The sequence below is a fragment of the Mercurialis annua genome, linkage group LG5, assembly GCF_937616625.2.
Source record: "Mercurialis annua linkage group LG5, ddMerAnnu1.2, whole genome shotgun sequence".
NCBI lineage: Eukaryota > Viridiplantae > Streptophyta > Magnoliopsida > Malpighiales > Euphorbiaceae > Mercurialis > Mercurialis annua.
Window position 1 is genome coordinate 350,031 of NC_065574.1, and position 26,842 is coordinate 376,872.

Sequence of the window (26,842 nt, forward strand, 5' to 3'; positions counted from 1 at the left end):
TCAGTTGGAAGTGTTGTTTCGTTTAACTCGTAATATCGCTAAATTTGCAGTGAAGGGTTGATTAAGCTGACTGGAATAAACTTTTCATTTTGGCATTGTAACTAAAATCAACCTCAAATAAACAGATTATCTATCTTTTCTAAATCTAATTTAGAGTTTTGAAAATTATACTCTAAAACTGCTTTTGAGTTTCATTTTATTATCCTTAATTTTTTTATTCTTTAACCAATAAATGTTAAATTAATCACCTCTGAATTCTCATCATCCAATATTTTAGCAATATATAAACAATGGCCTGGAAGGTAAGAAAGAATAGCTTCTGTTTAATTAATTAATTTCAGGTTTTGTGCCTATTATTCTGAAAATTCTTATCACAAAAAGATAAAAGAACGAACCATGCAAATGGAAAGAAGCCATAGCTCATACGAGTACATGAAAGAAGAATTATTACAGTTCCTCATCTCCAATATTCTTATTTTTAATACCCACAAAAATGTCACTTAAAATGAATATAATACAACCCTGGTGCAATATTAAACACCAGACAACCCTTTTATGAGACTAGAATACAAATACAATTAAAGCATATCGTATCTAGCCCAAATCTGTTGCAAGTTTCAAAAAATCAAAGGTAAGAAGAGTTCCTGGTGAGAACAAATAGTTCACCTGGCCCAAATTCAATATACTTATTCAAGTATCTAAAAACTCTATAGCTGACCAGTTACGGTGAAAGCCGCACATAGAAGTGAGGAACATCCCAGAAATTAAGTTAGGAGATTCATATATCAGCAAGTGCTATAAGCTGCTCAACCACATTTGGATCTGCCAGCGTGCTTGTGTCGCCCAGCTCATCCAACTGCCTCGACGCAATTTTTCTAAGAATCCTCCTCATTATTTTTCCACTTCTAGTCTTTGGAAGGCCAGGAGCCCAGTGGATTCTATCAGGTGCTGCGAATCCTCCTATCTGAAATATAGAACTGGTATTCAGCAGATGTAACTGATAAATACGTATGAAATATAGAACTGGAAAGTTGCCTAAGTTTTGAAGTTTGCAATCACGTTACTCTATCAAGTCGAAACCTGATCGTTGTGCAGACTTGTTTTTTATGTGGACAAATGATGTCACTAAAAGGAATCACTAAAGATTATTGCATTATGAAAAGTGTAACACGATTGTGTGGAAGTTATACATGCAAAATTAGGGAAAGGCTCAACTATCCAAATTGCAGCATTAGTCAATCAGACTGGAGAAAAGGTTGAACCAAAAACAAACCTGATTTCGCACTGTGAGGATAAGACTTTTCCGGAGTTCTTCACTGTAAGGAACCCCTTCTACAAGTGTGACAAATGCATAAATGCCCTGTCCTTTAACCTAATAGCAAGAAATATCGAAGTTTAAGCCCAACAGAATATGAAGCAACTGCAACTAATATCAGGAGTTTTTTAGTTCGTTTGGTTCAAATGAATTCCATAAAATTTTGTGGAATCAATTTGTAGATGAATATAGTTGGGTTTGGTTTACTTAGCATTACTAAATGAATTCATTTGCAAATGAAATAATTATAGAGTAGAGCTTAACCAATCAAATGGTTTTTCTCTCCGACTCTCACACACACAAGTACCTCATGCTCAACACCAACCACAGCAGCTTCTGCACACTGGGGATGGGAAACAAGAGCAGATTCCACTTCTGCTGTGCCAATACGATGACCACTGCACATATCACCAAAACATCACAAAAATGCACACTTGTTAAAGTCCACAAAGCAAATTTTGACAAAACACTAGGAAGGAGGATCAAAGGCACATGCAGCATAATTTCCTGCAAAGTGTTCAAATCCCAGGATGTAGAAGTTTATGATATTTAATATTACCTAACGTTGATGACATCGTCAACTCTTCCAGTAAGCCAGTAGTACCCATCCTTGTCCCTGAAAAATAGAAGTCAACTATGAGTCCTTTGGAAGAGTTCTTTTCCTGGCCAGAAGACACCGAGGCAATTAAGTCTTTTGAAGTCCAGACCAGGGACATGTTAAGATCAATAATAACATAATATTTGGATACAAAAATTGTGATCAAACTTATAGCAATAACATGCCTGCTACAGCCATCACCACTGAAATAGTATCCAGGGAATGGCTTGAAGTACGTGGTTTCATATCTTTCATGATCACCATAAAGAGTTCGGAATGCCCCAGGCCATGAGCTTTTCACACAGAGATATCCACTGCACTCTCCTTCAATCTCGGCTCCTTTTTCATCCACAATGATGGGCTACAGTCGCATCACAAGAATATGGATCAAACATAGGAAATGAATTTAGAATATGAAAAAAGGTGGAAAAGATGAAAAGATAAATTTGATTTTGTTAGAAACCTGAACACCAAAGAAAGGGAAAGTTGCAGAGCCAGGCTTCTGTGGCCAAGCACCTGGTAGTGGAGTAATCTGATAGGGAACCGCAGAATTATTATTACCATTTGACAAAGAAGCGAATAATTAAACATATGTATAAAACAAAAAACCCAGATAAAAGCATCATGAAGCCGTTTAGGAGTATGGAAAATAAAACAAAGTAGCATATATGACGGCAGAGTATGGGCAGAAATCAAAAAGAGATAAAATTGAATACCATAAAACCGCCAGTTTCAGTTTGCCACCAAGTATCAGATATAGGGCTTCTTGAATCTCCGACTACATTGAAAAACCACCTGTAAGAAACAGGAATGCATCAAAATCCGTATGCAATAAAACTAAGATTCATCTGCCAAGCAAAATATGATTGAGGTTACAACCTCCAAGCACTTGGATTGATAGGCTCGCCCACACTTCCAAGGACCCGTAAGGATTTACGTGAATAGCGAGTTACATACTGCACAACCAGAAAGAGTTGACATTAAGATTTATTCATGAAAATAAGTTTATGCATAAATGAACATGCATGAGCATATGGGAACAATAAATGATATAGAGAATGGTTCCACCATTCCCTGAAAAAGCCACAATCCCTAAGAAAAGAGAGCTCAATCATATTATGATTAGATACAGAAGTAAATTTCCTTCATGACCTCTTCCAAGTTGAAGTTCCTTCAAATCCTCATTGCTTACTTATATTAAGAAATTTACAAATATTGAACCAACTACTTTGTCTTGGCAAAGACATTGTTAAATTAATCTTATAATTGAAAATGCCCAACAAGTATACATGCAAGAAAAGAGAAACATCTTGCCTCATCACCGTCACGCATGAGAGCCCGAACCAATGTGGGAGCAGTATAAAATATTGTCACCTTGAATTTATCAACAATATCCCAGCAGCGTCCGGAATCAGGATAATTAGGAGCCTGCAAGAAGTATGTATTAAGTATAGAGACTTACAGATCCAAGTAAATTTATTGATGCGAGTTAAACTCAAGGGTCTTGCATAAAATTTATAAGCCTATATTGAACAGTCCCTACATGAAACTCTGATGCTGGTAGAAGCACCATAATTAGACAGCCTCTGTATTTTTAAATATCTTAGATAAGATTCTTCTAATGTCATCTTAAATTGTCATAAGAAGATTATGAATGTTTCAACCAAGGAGAATACTACCATTCTCCAGAGAACAAAATTCTAAATATTGCATGTTGTTACTTGTCTCATACAGCTCCCTATTATAAATATAAATTTATGATCACTTCTAATCACTTTTTTCTTAACTGAATAAAGTATTTAAAATTGCCGAATGGACTTCCTAAATTGAGCCAGATGACCAAAAAAACTCTAAGGAGCATCCCTTGTGTTATAAGTTATAACATACTTCATCCTGTTTAACTTACAGTATATTTCCAACTATTATGCTACCTTTTCTTCATTACAGAATTAGATCATATAATCATATATATTGGATGATAGAAGAAAATCCTATTGACATTTTCTATTTAATACTAAAATGTTACAGCACAAGCTAGTGTTTAAGGTGATATTAAGTTACCCCTTCAAAAATGATGACAGTTGCTCCATTGAGCATGGGTCCATAAGTTACATAGCTGTGTCCCGTGATCCAACCACAGTCAGCTGTACACCTGATATGCAGCAAACCTCAGTAAATTTTGAAATGCTATTTGAGCTACACTGAATTAAAGATAACTTTGAGGAAATAACGGGAATCAATTAAAGTTTCTTCATACCAGTAAACATCAGATGGCTTGTAATCAAATGCATATTTGAATGTAGTAGCTGTGTAAACCATGTATCCTCCAGTCGTATGCAGAACACCCTTTGGAGCGAGACCGAAAGAACAAGGAAACAAAAAAGGAAAAGGGAGAACAATGAGATTGATATGAATCAAAGAGAAGCAAATGCAAATATATATTAAACTAAGAAATTATCAAACCTTAGGCTTTCCTGTGCTTCCACTAGTATACAGGAGAAAAAGTGGATCTTCTGCATCAACCCACTCCACTTCACAAGTAGTTGGATATTTAGGGACGACGTCCTATAAAATACTTTAAGTTAATAAAAAAAAGGAATAAAACTTTGTTAAATAATCATATGAATTATAAGTTCCATCTCCAGTGATATCAGGACATCCACAACAAATGATACCTTAGGACTCATAGCCAAGCAACTATGTTATATAGACTAGCAATTCACTTCACACTTTTCATCCTTTAGAAATAATATGAATATACCACACACTACACTTTCTTATGCTTGACAAAATTTCATAACTTGTGCATAACATTTCCAAGCACTTGCGAATGATATTATATTTGATCGGAATCACCTCATGACAAGTTTTAACATATTGAATATTTCTAGATATTTACTGAACTCGTTGTTATAAATATGATACATTTAGAATGAATAGAAGAGTGAATAATTGCATCTTCCAAGGCTTAAAGTGAACCTAGGCCATGTAAAACAAAAATAACATGGCATCAATAATCCAGCTAAAGCATCTTGTGCCCCCAAAAAATTGAATAGCACATAAATCTAACGGACCTATGATTGAAATTGGAGAAAATACATCACAAGAAGAAAACTCCATAAAAATCACCAAAAGAAAGCTCAATATAATTGTCTTCGTAGGCATACACTAAAAACGAAAGTTCAGTCTGCATTGATATGCCAATACAAATATCTAAATTCGTAATTTCTTTTATAGAAGAATGAATTCTTCTTTGTAATTTATACAAACATCATAGCTTTTTTTCCTTCTTTAAAGAGGATTAAAGAATTTCACTCCTCCCCCATGGTGATTCGAAGCCAAAACCTATTGGTCTTAGCTGGGGCGCTCTTACCACTTGAAATAATCCATCTCGATGATTTCATCATAGTTGCTACCTATGAAGCACCGACACTCCGTCGGAGTGCCGTATCTAGGGGGTCGACACGGGGACACGGGAACACGCGGGGGACACGGCAGGGATACGTACCCGATACGCCACGTGGCGTGTCCCCGTACCTTTGACTGGTCAAAGGGGGGGACACGCCAGGGACACTTCGGGGACACTTCTAATGGCATTTTAGTTAAGTTTAGATTTTTTCTGTATGGATTTTCTTTTATAAAAAAATTAAATAAATAAGTCCAAACCCAAATACAATTAGATAGTAACATAAACTAAACCCTATTTTTAATTTTAAAAAAATACAGCAGTCCTCTATTTTAAAAAAGAAGCAGTAGGCTGTTTTAGAAGAAAAAAAACAAACAGCAGCCCCTATTTTAAAAAAAAATAAAGTAGCCCCTATTTAAGAAAAATACAACAGCCCTATTTTAAAAAAATTACAGCAGTCCCTCTCTTAAAAAAAGAACCGTAACTCACTTCTTTGTGTTGGAATTGTTAGTTCAACTAACTTACGTATTACTTACGCATCTTATGACATAATATTTATTATTTTTTCATCTTGAAACCTTATATACGGGTAAATATATGTTTTTAAAAAAATAAAAAAATTGCCGTGTCCCCGCCGTACCCGTGTCCCCGCCGTACCTGTGTCCTATTTTTTTCTAAAATGCCGTTCCCCGTACCCGTACCCGTGTCCGTACCCGTACCCGTATTGGTGCTTCATAGGTTGCTACTAAAAAATTTATAGAAATCAATTTCTCTTAAATTTTATGAATTTTATACACTTATCAATCAAATATTTTATCTTCTTGATCAATAACTTTATTTCTTTGATATCCATATTTTCAAAAGCTGATATAAAAATTAAAATTAGCATGGAAGACTAAAAGAAAAAATATTAAGAACAGGTTTGCGGCACACATCAGACAATTTTACTTGCCAACTGCCAGCTACATCCATTGCCTGTTTTAAGTAATATGTAAACTGGAAGTACTGCAATACTAACCTGCCACCATACATCTCTTCCCTCTTTCCATTTAGTGCTTTCCCTCTTCATAGCAGATTGATTTTCATAGGTTAAACATAAATCTGGTAACATTAAGGAAAGAACCATATAGAAAGGTGAAGGAGAAGATGATGCGTCTGCTAGAAAGCAATAGTTAAATTTCACATACCTACTGAAACACCATTTTTAGCCGATTCGACAAGGCCAGCATCAACTATATCTTTGAGGGGAATCACTTTAGACCCTCTTTTAACAGCATTACAAGTAATCACCGCTTTTGGTTTACAATCAACAATTCTTTGAGCAATAGATTCAGCAGAAAATCCTGCAAACACAACCTGATGAAATGAAAAGGGTGAGAGAAATTTGCTAAGCAAGAACCCTTGAAAAAACAAGGTATGTATATGCTTTAGTTACCGAGTGAACAGCACCAATGCGAGCACAAGCAAGCATTGCAATGGGGAGCTCCATAAGCATAGGTAAATATATCACAACAGCATCACCCTTCTTAACACCTTTATCTTTCAAGTAATTGGCTAGCTACAAGATTTTTGGATAAAGAACATTAATTTACTCTCAAGTTGTGCACTTAATCATTCTCATTGTTTATCCACGTAAAAGTACAACATAGAACAAAAGGAAACCTGGCAAACTCTTTGAAGAAGCTGAGAATAGGTTAAAGAGTCTTGAGAACCGGGTTCGTTAGGTTCCCAATAAATAGCAATCTTGTCGCCGTTTCCAGATTCAACATTTCTATCCAAACAATTGTAACAAATGTTTGTGATGCCTCCCTTAAACCACTGTACATAAGAATTTCATAAGATTTTACTACCGCAATTCTCATTCACTGAACAATAACAACTAAGGCTAGCTTAATCAGATTCAATGCTAAACAACAGCACCAATATATTCACACATGATAAATTGATAAAAAGATGACCTCAATCTTGATTTCCCCTTGGCGAACATCAAAATTTTCCGTGAAAACAGGTTGACCTTGGCCCCAACTCTGTTGCCAGTAGAACTGACTTGCAATTTCCGACCAAAACCCTGCCGGATCTTCAACTGACTTTTTGTACATCTCCAAATACTATACATTTCAATAACTAGAGTTAATACTTAAAATTCCGACTATTATTAATAATAACATTCAAGAGCAAATTGATAAATGAACCTTTTGAGAAGAAGGAACGAGAGCTTGGCGCGAAAAGTCAACACTAGGGAAAACAAGATCGTCTTCTTCAGAAGCTAAAGCTTCTCCTAAAATGACGGCGTTAAGACGAGGTATTGTACCGGCACCAGACGGTAACCTCGCCATTGAATCGACGTGCCTCAGGTGATTCTCCGTCGTCTTGGAGCTGGCCATTCCGATCTGATAATGACGCCGACGCGGAAGAGATAAAGAGGTGCAGGAGGAGACGGAGGAGAAGCAGCGAGTAGCGGTGAGAGGAGGAGGTTTGAGTTTGACTAAAATAGAGAATGAGGAGAGAGAGATTTTAACAGCAAATTACACTGCACTGCTATTACTAATAATACTCCATAGCCATTAAATTTTTCAAAAAAAACCATTTTTGTTTTATGTTTTACGGATAACTGTTGATTATTACAAAAAATAATAGTAATATTTTGATAATTAGATAGAATAAAATAAAAGAAAGTCAATAGCTTGCGTGTTGCGTTTACAAATAAATACAGTTGGAGAATCAATAATTGAATATGAATAATTGTTCAGCATAAATAAAATGGGCTGACCTGGTGATGGAGATGATGGTAAGGTAGCTGCCGGCTTCATAATCACTCCAAAAGATTCCGAAAAAGATTTGGAGTTGAATATAAGAAATTGCTAATTCTAAACTTTATCTTCTTATTGTTGACCAACGCCCTTGTTGATTAGAATTCAAGAAATTTTGAAAGAAGAAACGATGGAGTGAGTTTGGGGTTTTGGTGACAATAACTAAGTTTGTTGTCAAACTTTTGTCTGATTCCTCTATTGATGGCTGTCTTTTTCAGTATTGCTTGGCCAAAAACTACTTTCCAAATTTCTAGCTGCTTTTTCCTTAAAAAGTCCCCATTTTTATGGTAAATTAAAGTAAAAACCCATTCATCTTCATTTCAATGTTTCTGATTCTGGAATTGCAGAGGTGGATGAGATATGGTTGAGAAGAAAGGGGACCATTTCTTTTTACTTGCTTTATGCAAAAACTAACAAGTCACATCATTGGAATCCCATCACCCATTCAATTTCAACATTATAAACAAAATGAAATCAGCATTTACAGTTCAAAATACAGAGAAATACTCATTTGCATATTTCATCCTTGTAATATAGAAAGCTCAAGAATTCATATCGGATACTTAGACAGATGATCAATTGTGGCTACAGGTCCTTAGAAATGCATTGCCTATTGCCAAACTAACCACACTTCTGATTCCTGACAATGAAGAAGACGGCGATGATGATGATGCTTTACCATTTCCAGCTGTAGAGAACAGCATGCAGCAGTGGAAGTTTGTGCCTTGAGTTGTAAAAGTGCAAACCTCCTTCAGGGTTTGAGCCCTCAAATCATAAGAAACAATAACTCCCGGTAATCGCAGATATAAAGTATCTGAATCTGTATTATAAGCACATGGACACACAAAGTATGGCTTCCAGCATGAAAATTCTGGATTCTGTCTAATGTAGAGAAAGATGGCAGGGTTCAACGATATCAGGGTTTCGTGCAGAATGCTGTGCGTCAATTTCCACTTCAAGTTATTAGGATCAAGACTGTTATTGAAATCATACTCTCGCTCCTTCATCAGTATCCAGGTGTGAAGACCTCTAAAATCTGAATAACAGTAGTGCACATGCCCTCTGGACTCCCACAAACACTGCCCATAACTCATCGAATGATAAGACCAATCTTCAGAATAATTAGGCAACTTGATGAGCATACATTTTCCATGCTTGATATAATACATGAGCAAGTGCCCCCCTAATTCCCAGTGAAGAGCTCCATTCGAGAAGAGAGGATTTGCATCGAGAGTGGGCAGCTCAGGAGGTAGGCGAATCATGGTATAGTATTGCTTCCACATGCCAGTCCCAGAGGAGAATACCTCCATCTCCAGGATATCAGTTCCTTGAGCGGCATCAGCTGATGATGATTCTGAAAAACTTACTTCCACATCTTTAATGCTGAAAATACGTATAACTTGATAGTGGTGACCATCAAAAGCCAAACCAGTCCTGATACTTCTTCTGGCAATTTGAGGTTGGGGAAGAAATACAGACTGCTCAGAAAAGAGATTACAGACAGTATAATATATGGCGTTCTCTCTAACACTAGAAAGCAGAAGCAAGCCATTGCATGAGGCGCAAACATGGCAGTTCGTTTCAGTATAAAAACTTAAGGATCCATTCACAACAGCAGATTGTTCATAATCCACATTAAGATTAATGAATTGTGCAGAACCATTACTGAACAAATAGTGGCACAGGAGTCCAACAGAATAATCTCTATTGACACTTAATCTGGCAAAGGAGGAGGTCTCCATACTTTCTAAGGCGGTAAAGCTTCTCTTTCAACATGCAGCAGAATAACAGCAATCAGCTAAACTTTGTACGCAAGACATGATCACCATTACAATAAAAAAGATCCAGTAAATTTGTTGGCAATAAGCTCCCAAAAGTAGTCACTTAGCTTACAAGAAAACAGTAAAATGTTGATATTTACAATGAACAGGTTTCGCCGAACCTTTAGTAAGGCTTTTCTATAAAGATGAACAGAATTGTATTTATGTAGTACACTTCATGAGCAAGAAAAGAACCACACCAATCAATCAAGCTAGTAATTCTATTGTTGTTGTTAAGAAAAACAAAATCGTTAAACTCAAAATATGTAAACACAACATTGGTACTTACAATTCAAATTGAACATGCTGCATCGGTTTTTTCAACCAAAAAGACTTGTTTGGCACGTCTGCAATGAAATATTTAATAGTATTTGCCATGTCCCTTCAGTGATAGAGATGTTATTTTAAACAACAGATGATTCAAACATCCAAATATTATAAACAAAATACCAATAGAAGTCAGGAACAAGGTATGCTGATATCATAGCTCATAGCCTCAATTGCATATAAGGAATTAAAAATTAGAGGTAACGTATTGGGAAAGAAATAAAAAATAGAACAGGGCACTTCTTATAAGATTACAAAGAACAATTACTAAATACCCATATCAGGAATATTAATCTATCTTCTAATTTACATTGTGAATGATATATGCAGAAAACCAGAAAAAGAAATGGATGCAATCTGTACATCACAGCAGCATCCTGCAATACAGTAGAAGAAGAGTTAACTGGATCACGACGAAGACATCTCAGTATTGGAAGTTACAAGTGTTTACTCTTGAAAATCAAATAACAAAATGACACTAATTTGATGTATTTAATCTGTACCACTTATAAGAGCTATAGAATTTGATAACTAAGAAAAAATATACAAGTAATTAACATAATAAGCCAAAAAAAAAAACATCTATAGCTACAGAAGCAATGAGATCTATAGGAAGGAGAGGATAGGGGAGCAAGGCCAAGAAAGCTTTGTAATGTAGCTCCTATAGGAAATAATACCGAAGCATGTTTGTGTAAATACTCTCATTCTGTGTCAAAATTAATGACCATAATAGGGCCAGACATAATCCATGAAACTCATCGAGCGTTCCACTTGAAGAATCAATACTCATTGTGAGACGAATAGCACGAGTATAAAGTTCAATCATACAAGCATAATGTTCTACAATGGGTGTAATTTCATAGTTTTCTTTCATATGTTTGAAGTACCACTCAGCTTTTCCAACACTATTTATCTGCACACAAGCACATAAAACACCAACAAAAGTAATTGCATCAGGCCAGACACTTGTCTCCTCCATCCGAGCAAAAAGAGCAAGGGCCTCCTTGCCAAACCCATGCACCCCCAAGCTAGTAATCATTGAATTCCAAGTAGCCACATTCTTAATTTCCATCTCATCAAACACTTTCTTGGCATCCTCTAGACTACCACATTTACTATACATGTCAATAAGAGCAGTCCCCAAGAAAATCCCGAGTTTAAACCCATTCTTCAAAGCGTATTCATGAACCCATTTACCCAATTCAAGACTACCAAGTTCGGTACACGCTCTTATCAAGCCAACCAGAGTAAACGCATTAGGCCTCACGTTATGAAGCTGCATTTTGCGAAACAATTCAAAAGCCTCCTCAACTTGCTGATTCTTCACATACCCATTAATCATAGCCGTCCAAGAAACAACATTTCTGACTGGCATTTTATCAAAAGCCACTCGGGCAGCATCTAATTCCCCACAAGCAACAAGTCCAGCAACAAAAGTGGTCCACGACACAACACTCCTAACACGCATTTTATCGAACACCTTACGCGCATTTTTCGAATCTCCACACTTGAAGTAAAGATCCATGAGAGTATTATGCAAAAAAGTATCGTTCCAAAACCCAGTTTTAATAGCAAACCCATGAACCTCTTTCCCTTTATGAAGAGCAGAACAAGCCAAACAAGATTTAATAACGAAAGGAAAAGTGAATTTATCGGGTTCAAATCCCCTGGAAATCATGATATTGTAAAGCAGAAGAGCTTGTTGAGAGCTGCCATTGTTGGTATATGCTCTAATGATGAAATTCCAAGTAAATGTATCTGGGTTCTCGATTTGATTGAAAATAAGAGTGGCGTATTGAAATTTTTGATAAGAGAAACATAATTGAAGCAACTTTCTGGTGAGTAATTGATCATTGGAAAGATTATGTCTAATGATTTTAGCTTGAATGAGCTTTAGATGAGTGAATTTGGAGCAGTTTTGAAGCAAAATCAGAGCTTCTTGAGAACCAAACTTGGGCGTGGCGGTGGAGTGAGTGTGAGTGGGAAAGCTAAGAAATTGAGCAGTATTTATTGGAGTTGCAGATGAAAGGGGAGCAATCATTATAGTATCTGAGACACTAGAGAATGGTTGGATATAATTCGGGGCCTCATACAGATGAAACTCAGACTTGAATGTTTTTCGGAGCTTCTCTTTTGAGATTTTATGGACAAGTGGCCGGCGTCTATGTGAGGTTGCAATCTTTCCAAAGCTTAATCATAATACTTCAATTTTTTTATCTCTTTTCTTTGTGATTTTAACTTTTTTAGCCTATTTTGTTTATTTTTTTCATTCAATTATACACATTTATTTTAATTATAAATCAAATATATACTCTTTAACATTATTATGTATTATTCTAATTTTCCTTTTTACCATACAAATTTCGAACATAAAACAATATGAACAATATATTAACATTTTGCAATCTACTTTAATAGACGGCTACAATTTAAACTTAAAATTGAAAATTTTGAAAGTTTGTACTAAGAATGACAAAAGTCAGAAAGAGGAAGCATCTTTGGACGATTAAGCCTTTTTTGAAACTTTTTTCTTCTTCTTTATAATTTATTAACTTTGTAGAAAATTAAGTTTAGTCATTTGAAAAATATCTCATATGTTCGATTTTTTTTTATTTATGACTCAAACTTTTAAAATCGTAAATTTAAGTTCACTTTTTAAATTTCAATTTCAATTGTATATTAGTGTTAAAATGGAGTGGAAAAAGTTCAAATATGCATTTCATGTGTTGAAATTTTGAATGGTAAAAAGGCAAATTGAGATAATATGAAGCAAATATGTATGACATATTTGAATTTTTCTCCATTTTAATTTGAACAAATGAAGCAAATATGTATGACATATCCGAAAAATTAAAAAATAAACTAAAATTGATGATTGGAATTGATAAATCACCAACGCCTGAACCGGTCAGATGAACCTGAAGAGATAAGAAAAAGAGCACAGAAGGTCAGACGAAATACCGGTGGGGGACACCGGCAATTCGCTCCGACGATCTAATCAGTATTTACGTGAGGAAGAAGAAGAAGAGAGAAAAGAAGAGAAAAAAAAGAGTGTAGAGCAAGAAAGAAGTACCTTTTAGGGTTTGTCCATAAGGTGGTTTATATAGTTTTACCTGGCACATGTGTTCCGCAGTGGATCTCTGCTCATCCTTGGTCCCCACAGAATCAGTTAGCTGATGTGGCTCGCTCACATTAAGTCTCGCTTATCGAGTAAGATATGCAGTGCACAGAACCGTCTATCTGTCAGATTCTGTTTAGAGTTTTTTTATGAAGAACGTTAGCTCAGTGGAAGACCGATCTCTATTTTGATTGTGACCGTGGTATCTTATCCCGAGATGATCAAGCTATGATTTGGTCTCCCGTGATCTTTACTTTTGGTAGATCGGTCACAATGGTCATTAGGTGTCGGGTCCCTATGTTCGCTTGACCTGGTGAGGCCTCATGTTGATGAGGCTGTTTTACCGCCTTATTACTGGTCCCCCCCAGTAAATCGGGCATTTATGTCTGAGAGTCAATAGTTTTTTTTTTTGGCCAGGCTGCGGAGAAATTTGAATGAAAAAATAGGGTCTCCTTTTGCTCAGTGACGTGCTCTCGTACGTTGTGTCAGGAAATACGTCGCTTCATCTGTATTTCTTTGGCATTGATTTGTTTTGTTTTGACAGCTGTTGATGACGTGTTTGATCCTGCGTATCCCGATGTAGGCAACTGCCTAGATGGCTGCCACTTGTTAGTTTTCTTCTTTTTAATTTTTTGAAATTCCATTCTTTAACACAAAAACTCTTCGGTTTCCCTCCCTTTTTCAGTTTACTTTCTATTTTCAGGTGTCTTTAATTACCACTAACTGTCGCGCTCTTCATTTTTCCTCATATATCGATCCGTTGAAAAAATCTTTTCTTCTATCTGATTTCTTTTTCCTTTCTCCTCTGTTTCTTTAGTTTCGTTTCGATTGCCTCTTCAGACTACCTTTCTGCGTTTGTGCTTCTCTATCGTGGTTGGTTATTATTTTCTGATTGCCGATTTTCCTGGATTTTCTGCTATTCTCTCAAGTAAGTCCTCGTTTTCTCTTTTTGTTTTGCTAACTGTTGTGTGTATAGTGTAATGTTGCTCTTCTTCTCTGTTTGCTATGTAGTTTAGATTCTTTTATGTTTCGTGTGTTATATCTCTGTTTAGTTTGTTTAAAATTGTGCCGTATGAGTTTGCGTTTAGGTTTTCAGGGGAAATTGGGCTTTTTAGGTTATTCGAGTGTTGAATTTGATGGTTTTTGGGAAAAATTGGGTTTGTGCTAATTTGGTGTTCGTCATTAAAAAAATATGTTTTGTTAAAAAAATATAAATTTATCCTTATTTATTTGTTGAAGAAAAATAAACCTCTATTGGAATATGCATGTATATAGTAATTTTAAGGCAAAAGGTACAAAAAAATCCTCAATTTTTCTCAAAAAAGAAGATCAGCCCTTTTACTTTATTAGGGCACAATTAAGCCCTCGTATTTTTAAAATTGAACAATTAGACCCTTATTGTTTTAAAATTGAACAAATAAACCCTTTAGCTTTACTTTTGGGACGCTTACCCCCTCAAATTTTCCGTAAATATTTTAAACATTAAAATTATTTTTGAACTTTTTTCCTATATGATTATGAGAGACATGTTAGCCATTAACGAGTATTTTTTAAATATGCTGGATGAAAGGGGTTATTTATTTCATTTGAAAACAAAGAGGGCTTAATTATACCCTAAAAAGTAAAAGGATTGACTTGTACTTTTATAAAAACTACGAGGGTTTTTTAGTACCTTTTTGCCTAATATTAATAATTTTATTTTATTTTCAGAGATAGAATTTAATCTATATTAGTAGTTGTTAGTGTTAAAATTATACTAGTATTACATGAAAACAGCCTACCTACTCAGACTATTAGTAACAATTTAATTAAGCATAGATTAGAAATGATGCAGTCAAAGTATGAAAGCTGTACATTGACTTCACTCGCATCTTCCTAAAATCAAAATCACAACACACAAAATCAACTCTGTCTCCGCCATTATCCAATTACATACCCTATCATTTTTATCCAACCCATGGGCGCAACCAGCGATCCGGCACAAGACGGGTCAGACGAGCAACAAAAACGCTCCGAGATCTACACCTTCGAAGCTCCATGGCACATCTACGCCATGAACTGGAGCGTCCGTCGTGACAAAAAGTACCGTCTCGCCATTGCCAGCCTTCTCGAGCAATACCAGAACCGAGTCGAAATCGTCCAGCTCGATGATTCCAACGGAGAAATCCGATCCGACCCCAATCTCTCATTCGAACACCCTTACCCTCCCACCAAAACCATGTTCATACCCGACAAAGAATGCCAAAAACCAGACCTCTTAGCCACCTCCAGCGACTTCCTCCGTATATGGCGCATCGACACCGATCACCAGCGCGTGGAGCTCAAATCTTTACTCAACGGAAACAAGAGCAGCGAGTTTTGCGGCCCGTTAACCTCCTTCGACTGGAACGAAGCCGAACCCAAACGTATCGGAACCTCAAGCATAGACACCACGTGCACGATCTGGGACATCGAACGAGAAACAGTCGACACGCAGCTCATAGCACACGACAAAGAGGTCTACGACATCGCGTGGGGCGGCGTCGGTGTCTTCGCTTCCGTCTCCGCTGACGGCTCCGTTAGGGTTTTCGACCTTCGCGACAAAGAACACTCAACTATAATTTACGAAAGCTCGGAACCGGATACGCCGTTAGTGCGGCTAGGGTGGAACAAGCAGGACCCCAGGTATATGGCGACGATTATAATGGACAGTGCGAAGGTGGTCGTTTTAGATATTAGATTTCCGACTCTGCCGGTTGTGGAGCTGCAGAGGCACCACGCGAGTGTGAATGCGATAGCGTGGGCGCCGCATAGCTCGTGTCATATTTGTACGGCTGGGGATGATTCACAGGCTTTAATATGGGATTTATCGAGTATGGGTCAGCCTGTGGAAGGTGGTTTGGACCCTATTTTAGCTTATACTGCGGGTGCTGAAATTGAACAATTGCAATGGTCTTCTTCTCAGCCTGATTGGGTTGCTATTGCTTTCTCCACTAAGTTGCAGATTCTTAGGGTTTAATCCAAATCATTGCTTTTAGTTTCGTCTTGTCCTCAGGAAAATGAGGTAAAAGGAAAGAAATGTTTGATCTTTATTCCTGCTTCTCACTGCTGCTGTTCCAGTTTAGTCTATCTTACTATGTTTAATTGATATTGCTCTTTTTATTTCTCTTCTGTTTTATAGATTTGGAAGTTGCATTTAGTTTCCGTTATTATATTCCGATAGCGAAAGTTTGATTAAAAGACTAGAGAGTTAAGAGGTGAACCAAGTCTCATCTTTGGGACCTAAGTTTAGGACATTGCAGCTTCTTATGCTTTTGCCAGCTTAAGAGCCATTTTCTTACGCTGCTTGGTTGAAGGTTGATTACCATGAAATATATATATGATGTTTGACTGATCCATTTTCCATTCTAATTGGAGTTAGATGTAGTTTTTGTTAGTTTGAAATCTTAGAGGTTGATTTTAATCTACAAAATGGTTTCTCATTCATGAAGTTTGGAGATTGTTGTGTTCATTAAATTGCAGTAGAAGAGGCAGAATTATACTATAGAGTTACTGAGATTATCCAATTTGCCTGGTTAGAGTTGGGAGAAAAACACAAGTCAAGTTTTCATTGTTATATTTGTTCACGTTGTTGCCCTTGAAGGCTTTCCTCATTCTGGCATGCATTATGATGGGAGCATGTTTTCCGGCTACTTTCAATTGTTTGTCTGGAAATATGGTATGAGCTTAAATCAAGTTGAGAACATGCTCACCTTTGTAAGGTGAAGGTGGAAGGGTATAGACAATTTTAAGGGGAAATAGTTGTTTTGCCCTTTTACTCTTAGTTTCTTTCTACTATATACAAATCTCAAGTCTGCCTGATCATCTCTTTCTCAAAGTTTCAAGTAATATCCACAGATATCCATGCTAGTATATTGGACAATCTTGAAATTCAGCATTCCAAACACTAGCACTATCATTTGCTCCCTGGAGTGCTTTACAAGAATCAGTGAAATCCGCTTTCCATAGCATGGTGAGATTGCCATAAAACTATTGTTTGTGATATCCGGAAACCTGATTCTTGTTCTTAATGGTTCGCATCTATACTTATTCAACTTCGCATATCTGTTGAACTCATCAGTAGAGGTGGCAATTGGATCAGGTTGTGTAGTTAGGCTGGATCGTTTTGGGTTTAGGTCACTTTTGGTTATATTCTTTCGGATCATTTCGGGCTTGGATCATCTTGGTTTAGGTTAGGTTCATTTCCGGTTCTAATACATCAGCTATTTTGATGAATTCTTGTGAGCTAATGAGACTCGGATCGGATTGGATTGATTCAAACATAATCTGGAAAAAATTAAAATAGTAAAAACAAATCAATTTATCAATTAGTTTGCATGAATATTTTTTTAGATTGGACCGACTTGGCGGATTGGATCAATAATTACTACCTTTATTCAAAAGTACTGTTGTTGTTGATGCATTTTTGGAAGGTATTCCTATGAGTAATCTCAACGCCTAAGATGAGCTACTCTGATATATATCAAGTTGATACGGTAGAAATGATTGTTTGAGTCCAGAATATTAGCCTTTTTTATACTTTACTATGGTAAACTAAGAAAGATTTGAAAGAAAAATTGTGGTGTACCTTCATCCACTAGGATTAGAATTTGTTCCTAATGCTTCAATTTTAACCGTTGCCATTTGCTTTTGTGTTAAAGCACTCGTTGGGGACGTCCTCTTGAGATTAGACCTTTTGTGTTCAACTCTTAATATAATTGTTGATTTTGAAGCTCTTTACCAATCCAAATTATTTCCACTAAATATTTAGTAGTAGATGAGATGCATGACAAAGTTAATTATGCCTAGTTAAGAATCCTTGACTACCCCACTTGTATATCAAGGATAAAAATAATGTTAACTATAAACATCCATCATTATTCTTTGAAATACTTATTCAGATCCGGTTTATTTTTAGGGTGGATCACTCTCATATGAGTACATTTTATAATTTAAGAGTAGTGAAGTCTTTATGATAGGGATTCATTAAAGACTATCTAGGCAAAAATAATAATAATACTACCTCTGTTTTAAATTGATAGCCAACTTAGGATAAACACATGTTTTAAAAAATTAGGAGACAAATAAATTTGAACTAGTGTCCATCAATTTAGGACAAAAAGAGTAACTAACTATTGATCTGGGCCATGTTCGGTTCATGGAATGGAATAGCATGAAATAGAATAGATATTTCATAAGGAATGGAATAGCTATTCTTTAGTTTTTGAGAGGAGTATTTATTCCACAAAATCATGGAATCACAATTTTTTGGAATACCTATTTCATGAACCAAAGTAAAGAATTGTCAATTTATACAGAATAGCTATTCTATTCCGCACTTATTCCATGAACCAAATATGGCCTTTAATCTAAGCCATTAGAGAATGCTACATAATTCATTTTTGAGTTCAATAAATGCAACTAAAATCATGAATGGATTTAGAGTTCTTTTTTTAAATGGATTTGGAGTTTAAGGTGTATGATTAGTGTATGAACTTCTAATTTTTACAGTTAAGAACACAAACGTTTTTAAATTCAAATCGACAATTGAATTTTGATTAATCAATATTGACATGAACGCCAAAATTCGCCTGAAAATGCCTATAGTTTTTAGGTCTCGGTACTCCACACATCATCACCATCAGCGATTCGAATTGAAAAAATTTGCCATAATTTAACAAGCAGCAATATTTATGTTATGCTGTAGTAAAGTATGAATCAATGAAGCAAACAGATGGAAATAGAAAGAAGAATCTCTTACAATCAAAGAAAGCAAAGTTGGGAATGAAAAATATAACCTATTTAAAAGGCAGTGTCTCACTAAAAAAAAACCTTGACAATCAAGAACCAAAAACTATAAAAGCATAAACAAGTCTTAACGAATTGAAGTAATAAAGGGACGTTAACAACAGTAGCCACGAATCCAGATGTGGCGATTAGTGGAAGTAAAAACACTAAAATAAGGCCTCCTAATGCCCTTCTTTTTTTCCTTGCCTCCTCTTTTTTATGGCTGTGTTTTCAGATTCTGATCCCCTCCAATAACAATCTTTTCTTAATTTTATGCGCTACAGTTGACCTGAGAGCATGAAGATTGTTTCTTGCGACTGAAGCTAGGTTTCCTGGACATTAAACTGTTGATAAATCCTGGAAATGTACAGAAGGATGTGGAAACAGCTTTCCTTGAAGAACATCAAGTTTCTGAAAAATTTCCAAAACATCTAAGCAATAGTCAAGCAAAGTACTTAACCTGCAAAAAAAATGTATTTTCTACGTCCGCACGGAAATTTCTCGGATTCTATTACGTTTCGGAGTTTAGACTTTGTCAAACCTTTTTTTCATCAACTCTAGGCAACTAGTTGGTCTAATTACTGAAACTCGTATATTAAATCCCATTGCTGGGGAAAACAAAATTGATAGTGATGTAGAATAATAATCTAGTAATTAGAAGAAGAAGAATAAGAAATAGTGATGTTAGGCTACAAAAATAAAGAGGAGCTAATTCTGTCCTTAGAAAAGTAAACTTGGCTAAGGACTAATAGACTAATAGTCTCTTCCTGCTATCTTAATCCCATAATTCATCAGATCTCACATTACATGGCATCCAACTGTGTTCTCTTCGCTAAAGTAATCCCCGACTCGTGCCATTGGCTCCTGGAATAACGGTGGTTGAAAAGGCTCTGGTCTTTCTTGTTGTAAGTATTCCTGACCGTAGGTTGGAGGCAGAGGACTAACTGTGTATGAGGGTATTGCATAATATGGCATTGCCACTGCATGATACGGCATTGGTACTGTATGATATGGCTCTACTTTATAACAATACTGATTCAAAGTGCTGAAATTACTTGAATCCTGAACTGTATTGTTTGAAACTGAACACTTGTTTTCTTTGGCAGGGGGAGGAATTTCTGTTCTGATAACTTTAGGATTGGAATAACTTGTTTCTTTATTCTTATTAGTAGCATTTCCTGACGATTCTGAGGATTTTGGTTGATCAATCTCAGATTCTGGGCGTTCTTTGTCGTTTGTTGGCACAGATCTAATAGTGTCTGTTTCTTTCTGTTCCTTTCGAGCATTCTGACTTGTAAGGCTCGACAATTTGGCTTGTTTTCCAGCTTTGAGGAGTCTTTTTATCAGAATTTGTGGATCCACATTTCCTAAAACTGTAACTTTAGTTTGCAAATCATCAATTTCAATCTTGAAAACACCTGAAACATGAGTTTCATATAAAATTATCACCACGAAAAGAGGCATCCATCCGAAATCAACAACAGAAGCTTAATTTCCTTCATTGTTACCTTCAATGCCCTGCAAAATCTTCTTAACTTTCCTCTTGCAGCCGTCGCAGCAGATTACAGACACCTTCAGTTGGATCTTCTGGAGTCAAGTGAGATTGAATTAAAAACAAGTCACAATTTCCTGAGAAGAAGAAGTAAAAGAAACAAACTACATAAAAATGTTTTCAGGAATTGGAACCTTTAAGTCAGCTTCCTTGGACATATTTCCTGACAGAGAAGCTGCTGAAGCTTGGAGCCTGGAGGAGAAAGAAAAGGATCTTTTTGTTCTGCAATGAATTATTGGGTGGTCAGGTTCCATTTATTTATATCATGCAAAAAGAAGGAATAATTTAATAAATAAATTAATAGTTGATTCTTTTGTATATAAATATGGTTTCTGCTGTATATAGTTCCAACGCAAAAGTGAAGTAGTAGACAGCTTTCTATGCAAGCAAATATGATGCAACTTATTGCCTGAAAAACAACACAGGCCATAGTACGTTAGCTTGCTTCCTCATTAACAGTTTGACTTTGCCACCTATGCTACTATTAGATTCTGTAATCTCACCATAGATCTCTGTCTTCACTTTGCTCTAAATTTAACCTAATTTAATAATATATTTTTTCCGCCTTCGTAATAGTACCAATTCATCGGATCTCATTAAATTGAATATGAAACAAAATTTAGGGATAGTCTAAGGTCCAGCGCTGGATCGGTCCAGCGCAAGACGACAAAACGAATAAGACAACAATTTTACCTCTTGATAACTGTGCTGGTAGGTTGTTACCGGCCCCATATTATAAAAAAAACACACCAACTTCAGGAGAAATAACCAAGTGTGTGTTGCATATACACGCGTGTATTACACATGATACTGCACTATGATTTCTCAGAGGGCCCACGCAGAAAAATGGAAATTCACCTACTCGCTCTCAACAAACTAAGAATGTGCTGAATTTAAACGAATGATGCCTATTTACCAGATTATAATAGATATTTAGTAGATAAAAATATACTTTCATGTTAGAAAAAATAGATGAAGCTTTCTTGGGTGGTTCGTGTTTAAAGTAGTTCTAAAATCTTATTTTTAATATTACGATTTAGGTAATTAATTCTTAATGTGTTCATATATGGGTCAGGTTTCTCATGGTGAATTGTAAATATTTTCCATGGAGATTAGCATCTAAAACAGAATGAGTTATAACTGGATAGGCTTGCATTGCGACGGCCCTCACGAAAGCTGAAGGACGTCCAGAGACGTTCGGATCGGACTCCGGAATACAAATCCACGTAAAAGCGACGTACATATAGACCGGTGAAAAGTAAAATAAACAAGCATCTATTTTACCAACTCCGAAGATAAATAATCATGAAGCTATTAACCCAAAGTTCTACAACAGTTTATTTACTCAAAACCATAGTCTGTTTTTTTTTATCGAACTCCCAAAGGATGTTGGCCTGTACTTTATTTTTTATCGAACTCTCAAAAAAATAAGAAAAGCGGATATATACGGATACAGGCACCATTACGTTTTTTTATCCGGGCGATAGCCGCCGGGATATGGTGTAGATTTCACCGTGGCTCTGCACACGCAGAGGCTTCAAGGGAGGTTTCGCCCTTTTTAGAAGACGAATCCGGGTGGGCTGTCCCCCACGAAAGCTGAAGGACGTCCAGAGACGTTCGGATCGGACTTCGGAATACAAATCCACGTAAAAGCGACGTACATATAGACCGGTGAAAAGTAAAATAAACAAGCATCTATTTTACCAACTCCGAAGATAAATAATCATGAAGCTATTAACCCAAAGTTCTACAACAGTTTATTTGCTCAAAACCATAGTCTGTTTTTTTTATCGAACTCCCAAAGGATGTGTGCCTGTACTTTATTTTTTATCGAACTCTCTAAAAAATAAGAAAAGCGGATCTATACGGATACAGGCTGTTAGTGATATGCACTAGGTCAATCATGTTTGACCATGTTTTGACTTTATCATTTTGTTATTTATAGATTGGCAGTTTTTATCATTTTATATTAATGATTAAAATATTTGAATGGTTAATTCTCTCTAAGGTCATCAAGTATGTGACTTGATAGTAGAACCCTTAGGTTTAATAAAAGAATTATATACCATAGATCCCTAGTCTTAATAGAACATTGAGACTAATATGATGTTAACTGATGATTATGTTTTACTAATCATGTATATGAGATATTAAGTCAAATCATAGGTGCTATTTGAGAAATAAGGCACTGGATGACCCACTATGAGAATACTACATAGATCACTGTCATAAGTATTTCTCATTACAGTACTATTAGTATAATCCTTTGACCTTGAAATCATCATGGATTTCTACATAGCTATTTCATATTTTGATACAGTCTTACATTATCTTTAACAGGATAATGGAATAGATTGTCATTGGATATGAAAGTAACTATGTGAGAAATATGAGTGACTGAGAAGGAATTTGTCCCTCATTTATTTGAGTAAGATATCTATGGGCCCCTTGAAGAAGATAGACTGAAGGAAATGCATGGCCATGCTAAATGAATTGATAAAGAGTTATCATTTTCAGTCTACTTAAAGTCAAGAAACTAATGATTGAATATTATAAGGATGACATGACTATGCCTTATATTCAATCTGGATATCGAGAGACAAAGGGATTAAAATATTATTGTAAATGGTTAAATCGGATTATCGATATTCGTATAACTTGGATAGTCATAATGTCGTGCTAGAGGCCACTTATGACTTGTGGGCTGAAATAGGGATTTCGAGCCTACTGCCAACGTTATATGAACCTACAGGGTCGCACACTAAGAACAGACCCAAAACAGTTACGGGTTGTACAAGCCCAATGTTATTAAGTGATTAATTATATATATATATATATTACGAAAATTAATATATATATTTATTAATATATATATATATATATATATTAATAAATATATATATTAATTCGAAATTTAAGGATAAGTGTTTTCCTTAATTTATTATTTTTGGAAGATAATAAATATAGTAATTAATATATATATATGGATGATTATCAAAAAGGAGTTTTTGATAAATATAAACTTGTAGAATTGCAATGAGATTGAAATTCGAATTTGTCTCAAACCCTAGTGTTGTTGTATCACTATAAATACACATTAAGCAATTGGTTTGAGAATCACGAAATTCATTATTCACTAAATCACTAAAATTCGAAATTGCTTGTGAAGCAATAGTGCTAGCACACAAGCACTAGTTTTGGCTATGGTCTGTTCGTGTGGATACTCGTAGAGGACGCGTTCTATTGGAGGTGTTTCTGATCCGAGGCCAGGTATCACCAAAGTGAACCACCTCCTTCCTTCCTACATTGCTGTTGAATTCGACATACAAGTAAGTACTTATTCTGTTAATTCGAATTACATGGATCTTGGTTTGGGTTTTTAGATAAATTTTTGAAATTCCGCTGCGTTATGAACCTAGAAAACCCAACAGCACCATTACGTTTTTTATCCGGGCGATAGCCGCCGGGATATGGTGTAGATTTCACCGTGGCTCTGCACACGAAGGGGCTTCAAGGGAGGTTTCGCCCTTTTTAGAAGACGAATCCGGGTGGGCTGTCCCCCACAAAAGCTGAAGGACGTCCAGAGACGTTTGGATCGGACTCCGGAATACAAATCCACGTAAAAGCGACGTACATAAAGACCGGTGAAAAGTAAAATAAAAAAGCATCTATTTTACCAACTCCGAAGATAAATAATCATGAAGCTATTAACCCAAAGTTCTACAACAGTTTATTTGCTCAAAACCATAGTCTGTTTTTTTTTTATCGAACTCCCAAAGGATGTGTGCCTGTACTTTATTTTTTATCGAACTCTCTAAAAAATAAGAAAAGCGGATCTATACAGATACAGGCACCATTACATTTTTTATCCGGGCGATAGCCGCCGGGATATGGTGTAGATTTCACTGTGGCTCTGCACACGCAGGGGCTTCAAGGGAGGTTTCGCCCTTTTTAGAAGACGAATCCGGGTGGGCTGTTCCCCACGAAAGCTGAAGGACGTCCAGAAACGTTCGGATCGGACTCCGGAATACAAATACATGTAAAAGCGACGTACATATAGACCTGTGAAAAGTAAAATAAACAATCATCTATTTTACCAACTCCGAAGATAAATAATCATGAAGCTATTAACCCAAAGTTCTACAACAGTTTATTTGCTCAAAACCATAGTCTGTTTTTTTATCGAACTCCCAAAGGATGTGTGCCTGTACTTTATTTTTTATCGAACTCTCTAAAAAAAATAAGAAAAGCGGATATATACGGATACATGCACCATTATGTTTTTTATCCCGGCGATAGCCGCCGGGATATGGTGTAGATTTCACCGTGGCTCTGCACACGCAGGGGCTTCAAGGGAGGTTTCGCCCTTTTTAGAAGACGAATCCGGGTGGGCTGTCCCCCACGAAAGCTGAAGGACGTCCAGAGACGTTCGGATCGGACTCCGGAATACAAATTCACGTAAAAGCGACGTACATATAGACCGGTGAAAAGTAAAATAAACAAGCATCTATTATACCAACTCCGAAGATAAATAATCATGAAGCTATTAACCCAAAGTTCTACAACAATTTATTTGCTCAAAACCATAGTCTGTTTTTTTTATCGAACTCCCAAAGAATGTGTGCCTGCACTTTATTTTTTATCGAACTCTCTAAAAAATAAGAAAAGCGGATCTATACAGATACATGCACCATTACGTTTTTTATCCGGGCGATAGCCGTCGGGATATGGTGTAGATTTCACAGTGGCTCTGCACACGCAGGGGCTTCAAGGGAGGTTTCGCTCTTTTTAGAAGACGAATCCGGGTGGGCTGTCCCCACGAAAGCTGAAGGACGTCCAGAGACGTTCGGATCGGACTCCGGAATACAAATCCACGTAAAAGCGACGTACATATAGACCGGTGAAAAGTAAAATAAACAAGCATGTATTTTACCAACTCCGGAGATAAATAATCATGAAGCTATTAACCCAAAGTTCTACAACAGTTTATTTGCTCAAAACCATAGTCTGTTTTTTTATCAAACTCCCAAAGGATGTGTGCATGTACTTTATTTTTTATCGAACTCTCTAAAAAATAAGAAAAGCGGATCTATACGGATACAGGCACCATTACGTTTTTTATCCGGGCGATAGCCGCCGGGATATGGTGTAGATTTTACCGTGGCTCTGCACACGCAGGGGCTTCAAGGGAGGTTTCGCCCTTTTTAGAAGACGAATCCGGGTGGGCTGTCCCCCACGAAAGCTGAAGGACGTCCAGAGACGTTCGGATCGGACTCCGGAATACAAATCCACGTAAAAGCGACGTACATATAGACCGGTAAAAAGTAAAATAAACAAGCATCTATTTTACCAATTCCGAAGATAAATAATCATGAAGCTATTAACCCAAAGTGGAGTCATATCTCCAGGAAGTTCTGATCATACAGGAAGAGAGCCGGCCAGCTTTTCTATTTCTTTTATGTCTCTTGATAGTAAACTTGATTCTCGTAAATCCACAAATCGAAGTAAAATATTATAGCAAGCTGTGGAACTACCCGGAAAAAAATAGATCATTATGAATTCTCTTTAAAAGTGACGTGTGTTTGAACGGAAAAGTAAAATAATTATAAATAGTTATAAACCGTTTCCGTTGCCAGAAAGTCCATGTCTTTTACTTTAACTTCGTCCACTAGGCACCTCAGCCGTAAAAAAAGGTAATCTGCGCGGAGAGATCCGGCCAGCTTTCTTATTTCTTTTGTGTCTCCGGATAGTGAATTTGATTAATTAACTAGTCCATAGAGTCGAATTCAGCATATCTGCCTCGTATCTATAGTTATCTTGTTGTGTTATAGGCATAACTCTAATTTCCAATATCCGATTGAACCGATTCAAACGTCCCTTGAAACTTTACTCGAATACCTATAGCTTTATAATGATGAGAAATTCAAACGTTTCTGGTGAATGTGTGATTGCATGGTGACTCTTCACAAAAAGACGTATTTTGTAAAGAAAAGTTTGTAACTCTTAACCAGTTGGATTCAAACTCTATAAAGAGGGGGTTATCTATGTTTCTTTTGTCTACTTGTTCCCATTAGATGAATTTATTTTAATT

At 36.3% G+C, this 26,842-nt stretch overlaps 4 protein-coding genes across 4 annotated transcripts; 1 reads left to right on the top strand and 3 right to left on the bottom strand.

Annotated features, from left to right (window-relative positions):
- Nucleotides 1-429: 429 nt before the first annotated feature.
- On the bottom strand, nucleotides 430-8,434 carry LOC126683415 (acetyl-coenzyme A synthetase, chloroplastic/glyoxysomal). Its single transcript, XM_050379295.2, has 19 exons — nucleotides 8,090-8,434; nucleotides 7,512-7,804; nucleotides 7,278-7,427; nucleotides 6,982-7,137; nucleotides 6,755-6,877; nucleotides 6,507-6,675; nucleotides 6,338-6,420; nucleotides 4,377-4,478; nucleotides 4,171-4,259; nucleotides 3,975-4,065; nucleotides 3,228-3,341; nucleotides 2,793-2,869; nucleotides 2,630-2,708; nucleotides 2,377-2,445; nucleotides 2,099-2,274; nucleotides 1,875-1,931; nucleotides 1,623-1,713; nucleotides 1,274-1,372; nucleotides 430-964 (listed from the first exon to the last, which is right to left on the bottom strand). The coding sequence occupies exons 1-19, from the start codon at nucleotides 8,127-8,129 to the stop codon at nucleotides 779-781; spliced, it is 2,244 nt and encodes a 747-aa protein (XP_050235252.1). The 5' UTR covers nucleotides 8,130-8,434; the 3' UTR covers nucleotides 430-778.
- Nucleotides 8,435-10,680: 2,246 nt separating this feature from the next.
- LOC126683418 (pentatricopeptide repeat-containing protein At3g26630, chloroplastic-like) lies at nucleotides 10,681-12,456 on the bottom strand. Its single transcript, XM_050379297.2, has one exon. The coding sequence runs from the start codon at nucleotides 12,315-12,317 to the stop codon at nucleotides 10,938-10,940; it is 1,380 nt and encodes a 459-aa protein (XP_050235254.1). The 5' UTR covers nucleotides 12,318-12,456; the 3' UTR covers nucleotides 10,681-10,937.
- A 2,790-nt stretch (nucleotides 12,457-15,246) lies between these two features.
- LOC126682347 (WD repeat-containing protein LWD1) lies at nucleotides 15,247-17,764 on the top strand. Its single transcript, XM_050377997.2, has 2 exons — nucleotides 15,247-16,437; nucleotides 16,555-17,764. Exon 1 carries the CDS (start codon nucleotides 15,352-15,354, stop codon nucleotides 16,390-16,392), a length of 1,041 nt encoding a protein of 346 aa, XP_050233954.1. The 5' UTR covers nucleotides 15,247-15,351; the 3' UTR covers nucleotides 16,393-16,437; nucleotides 16,555-17,764.
- Nucleotides 17,765-19,889: 2,125 nt separating this feature from the next.
- Nucleotides 19,890-20,965, bottom strand: LOC126682348 (heavy metal-associated isoprenylated plant protein 37-like). Its single transcript, XM_050377998.1, has 3 exons — nucleotides 20,886-20,965; nucleotides 20,708-20,786; nucleotides 19,890-20,617 (listed from the first exon to the last, which is right to left on the bottom strand). The coding sequence occupies exons 1-3, from the start codon at nucleotides 20,907-20,909 to the stop codon at nucleotides 19,998-20,000; spliced, it is 723 nt and encodes a 240-aa protein (XP_050233955.1). The 5' UTR covers nucleotides 20,910-20,965; the 3' UTR covers nucleotides 19,890-19,997.
- Between the last annotated feature and the right edge of the window lie 5,877 nt (nucleotides 20,966-26,842).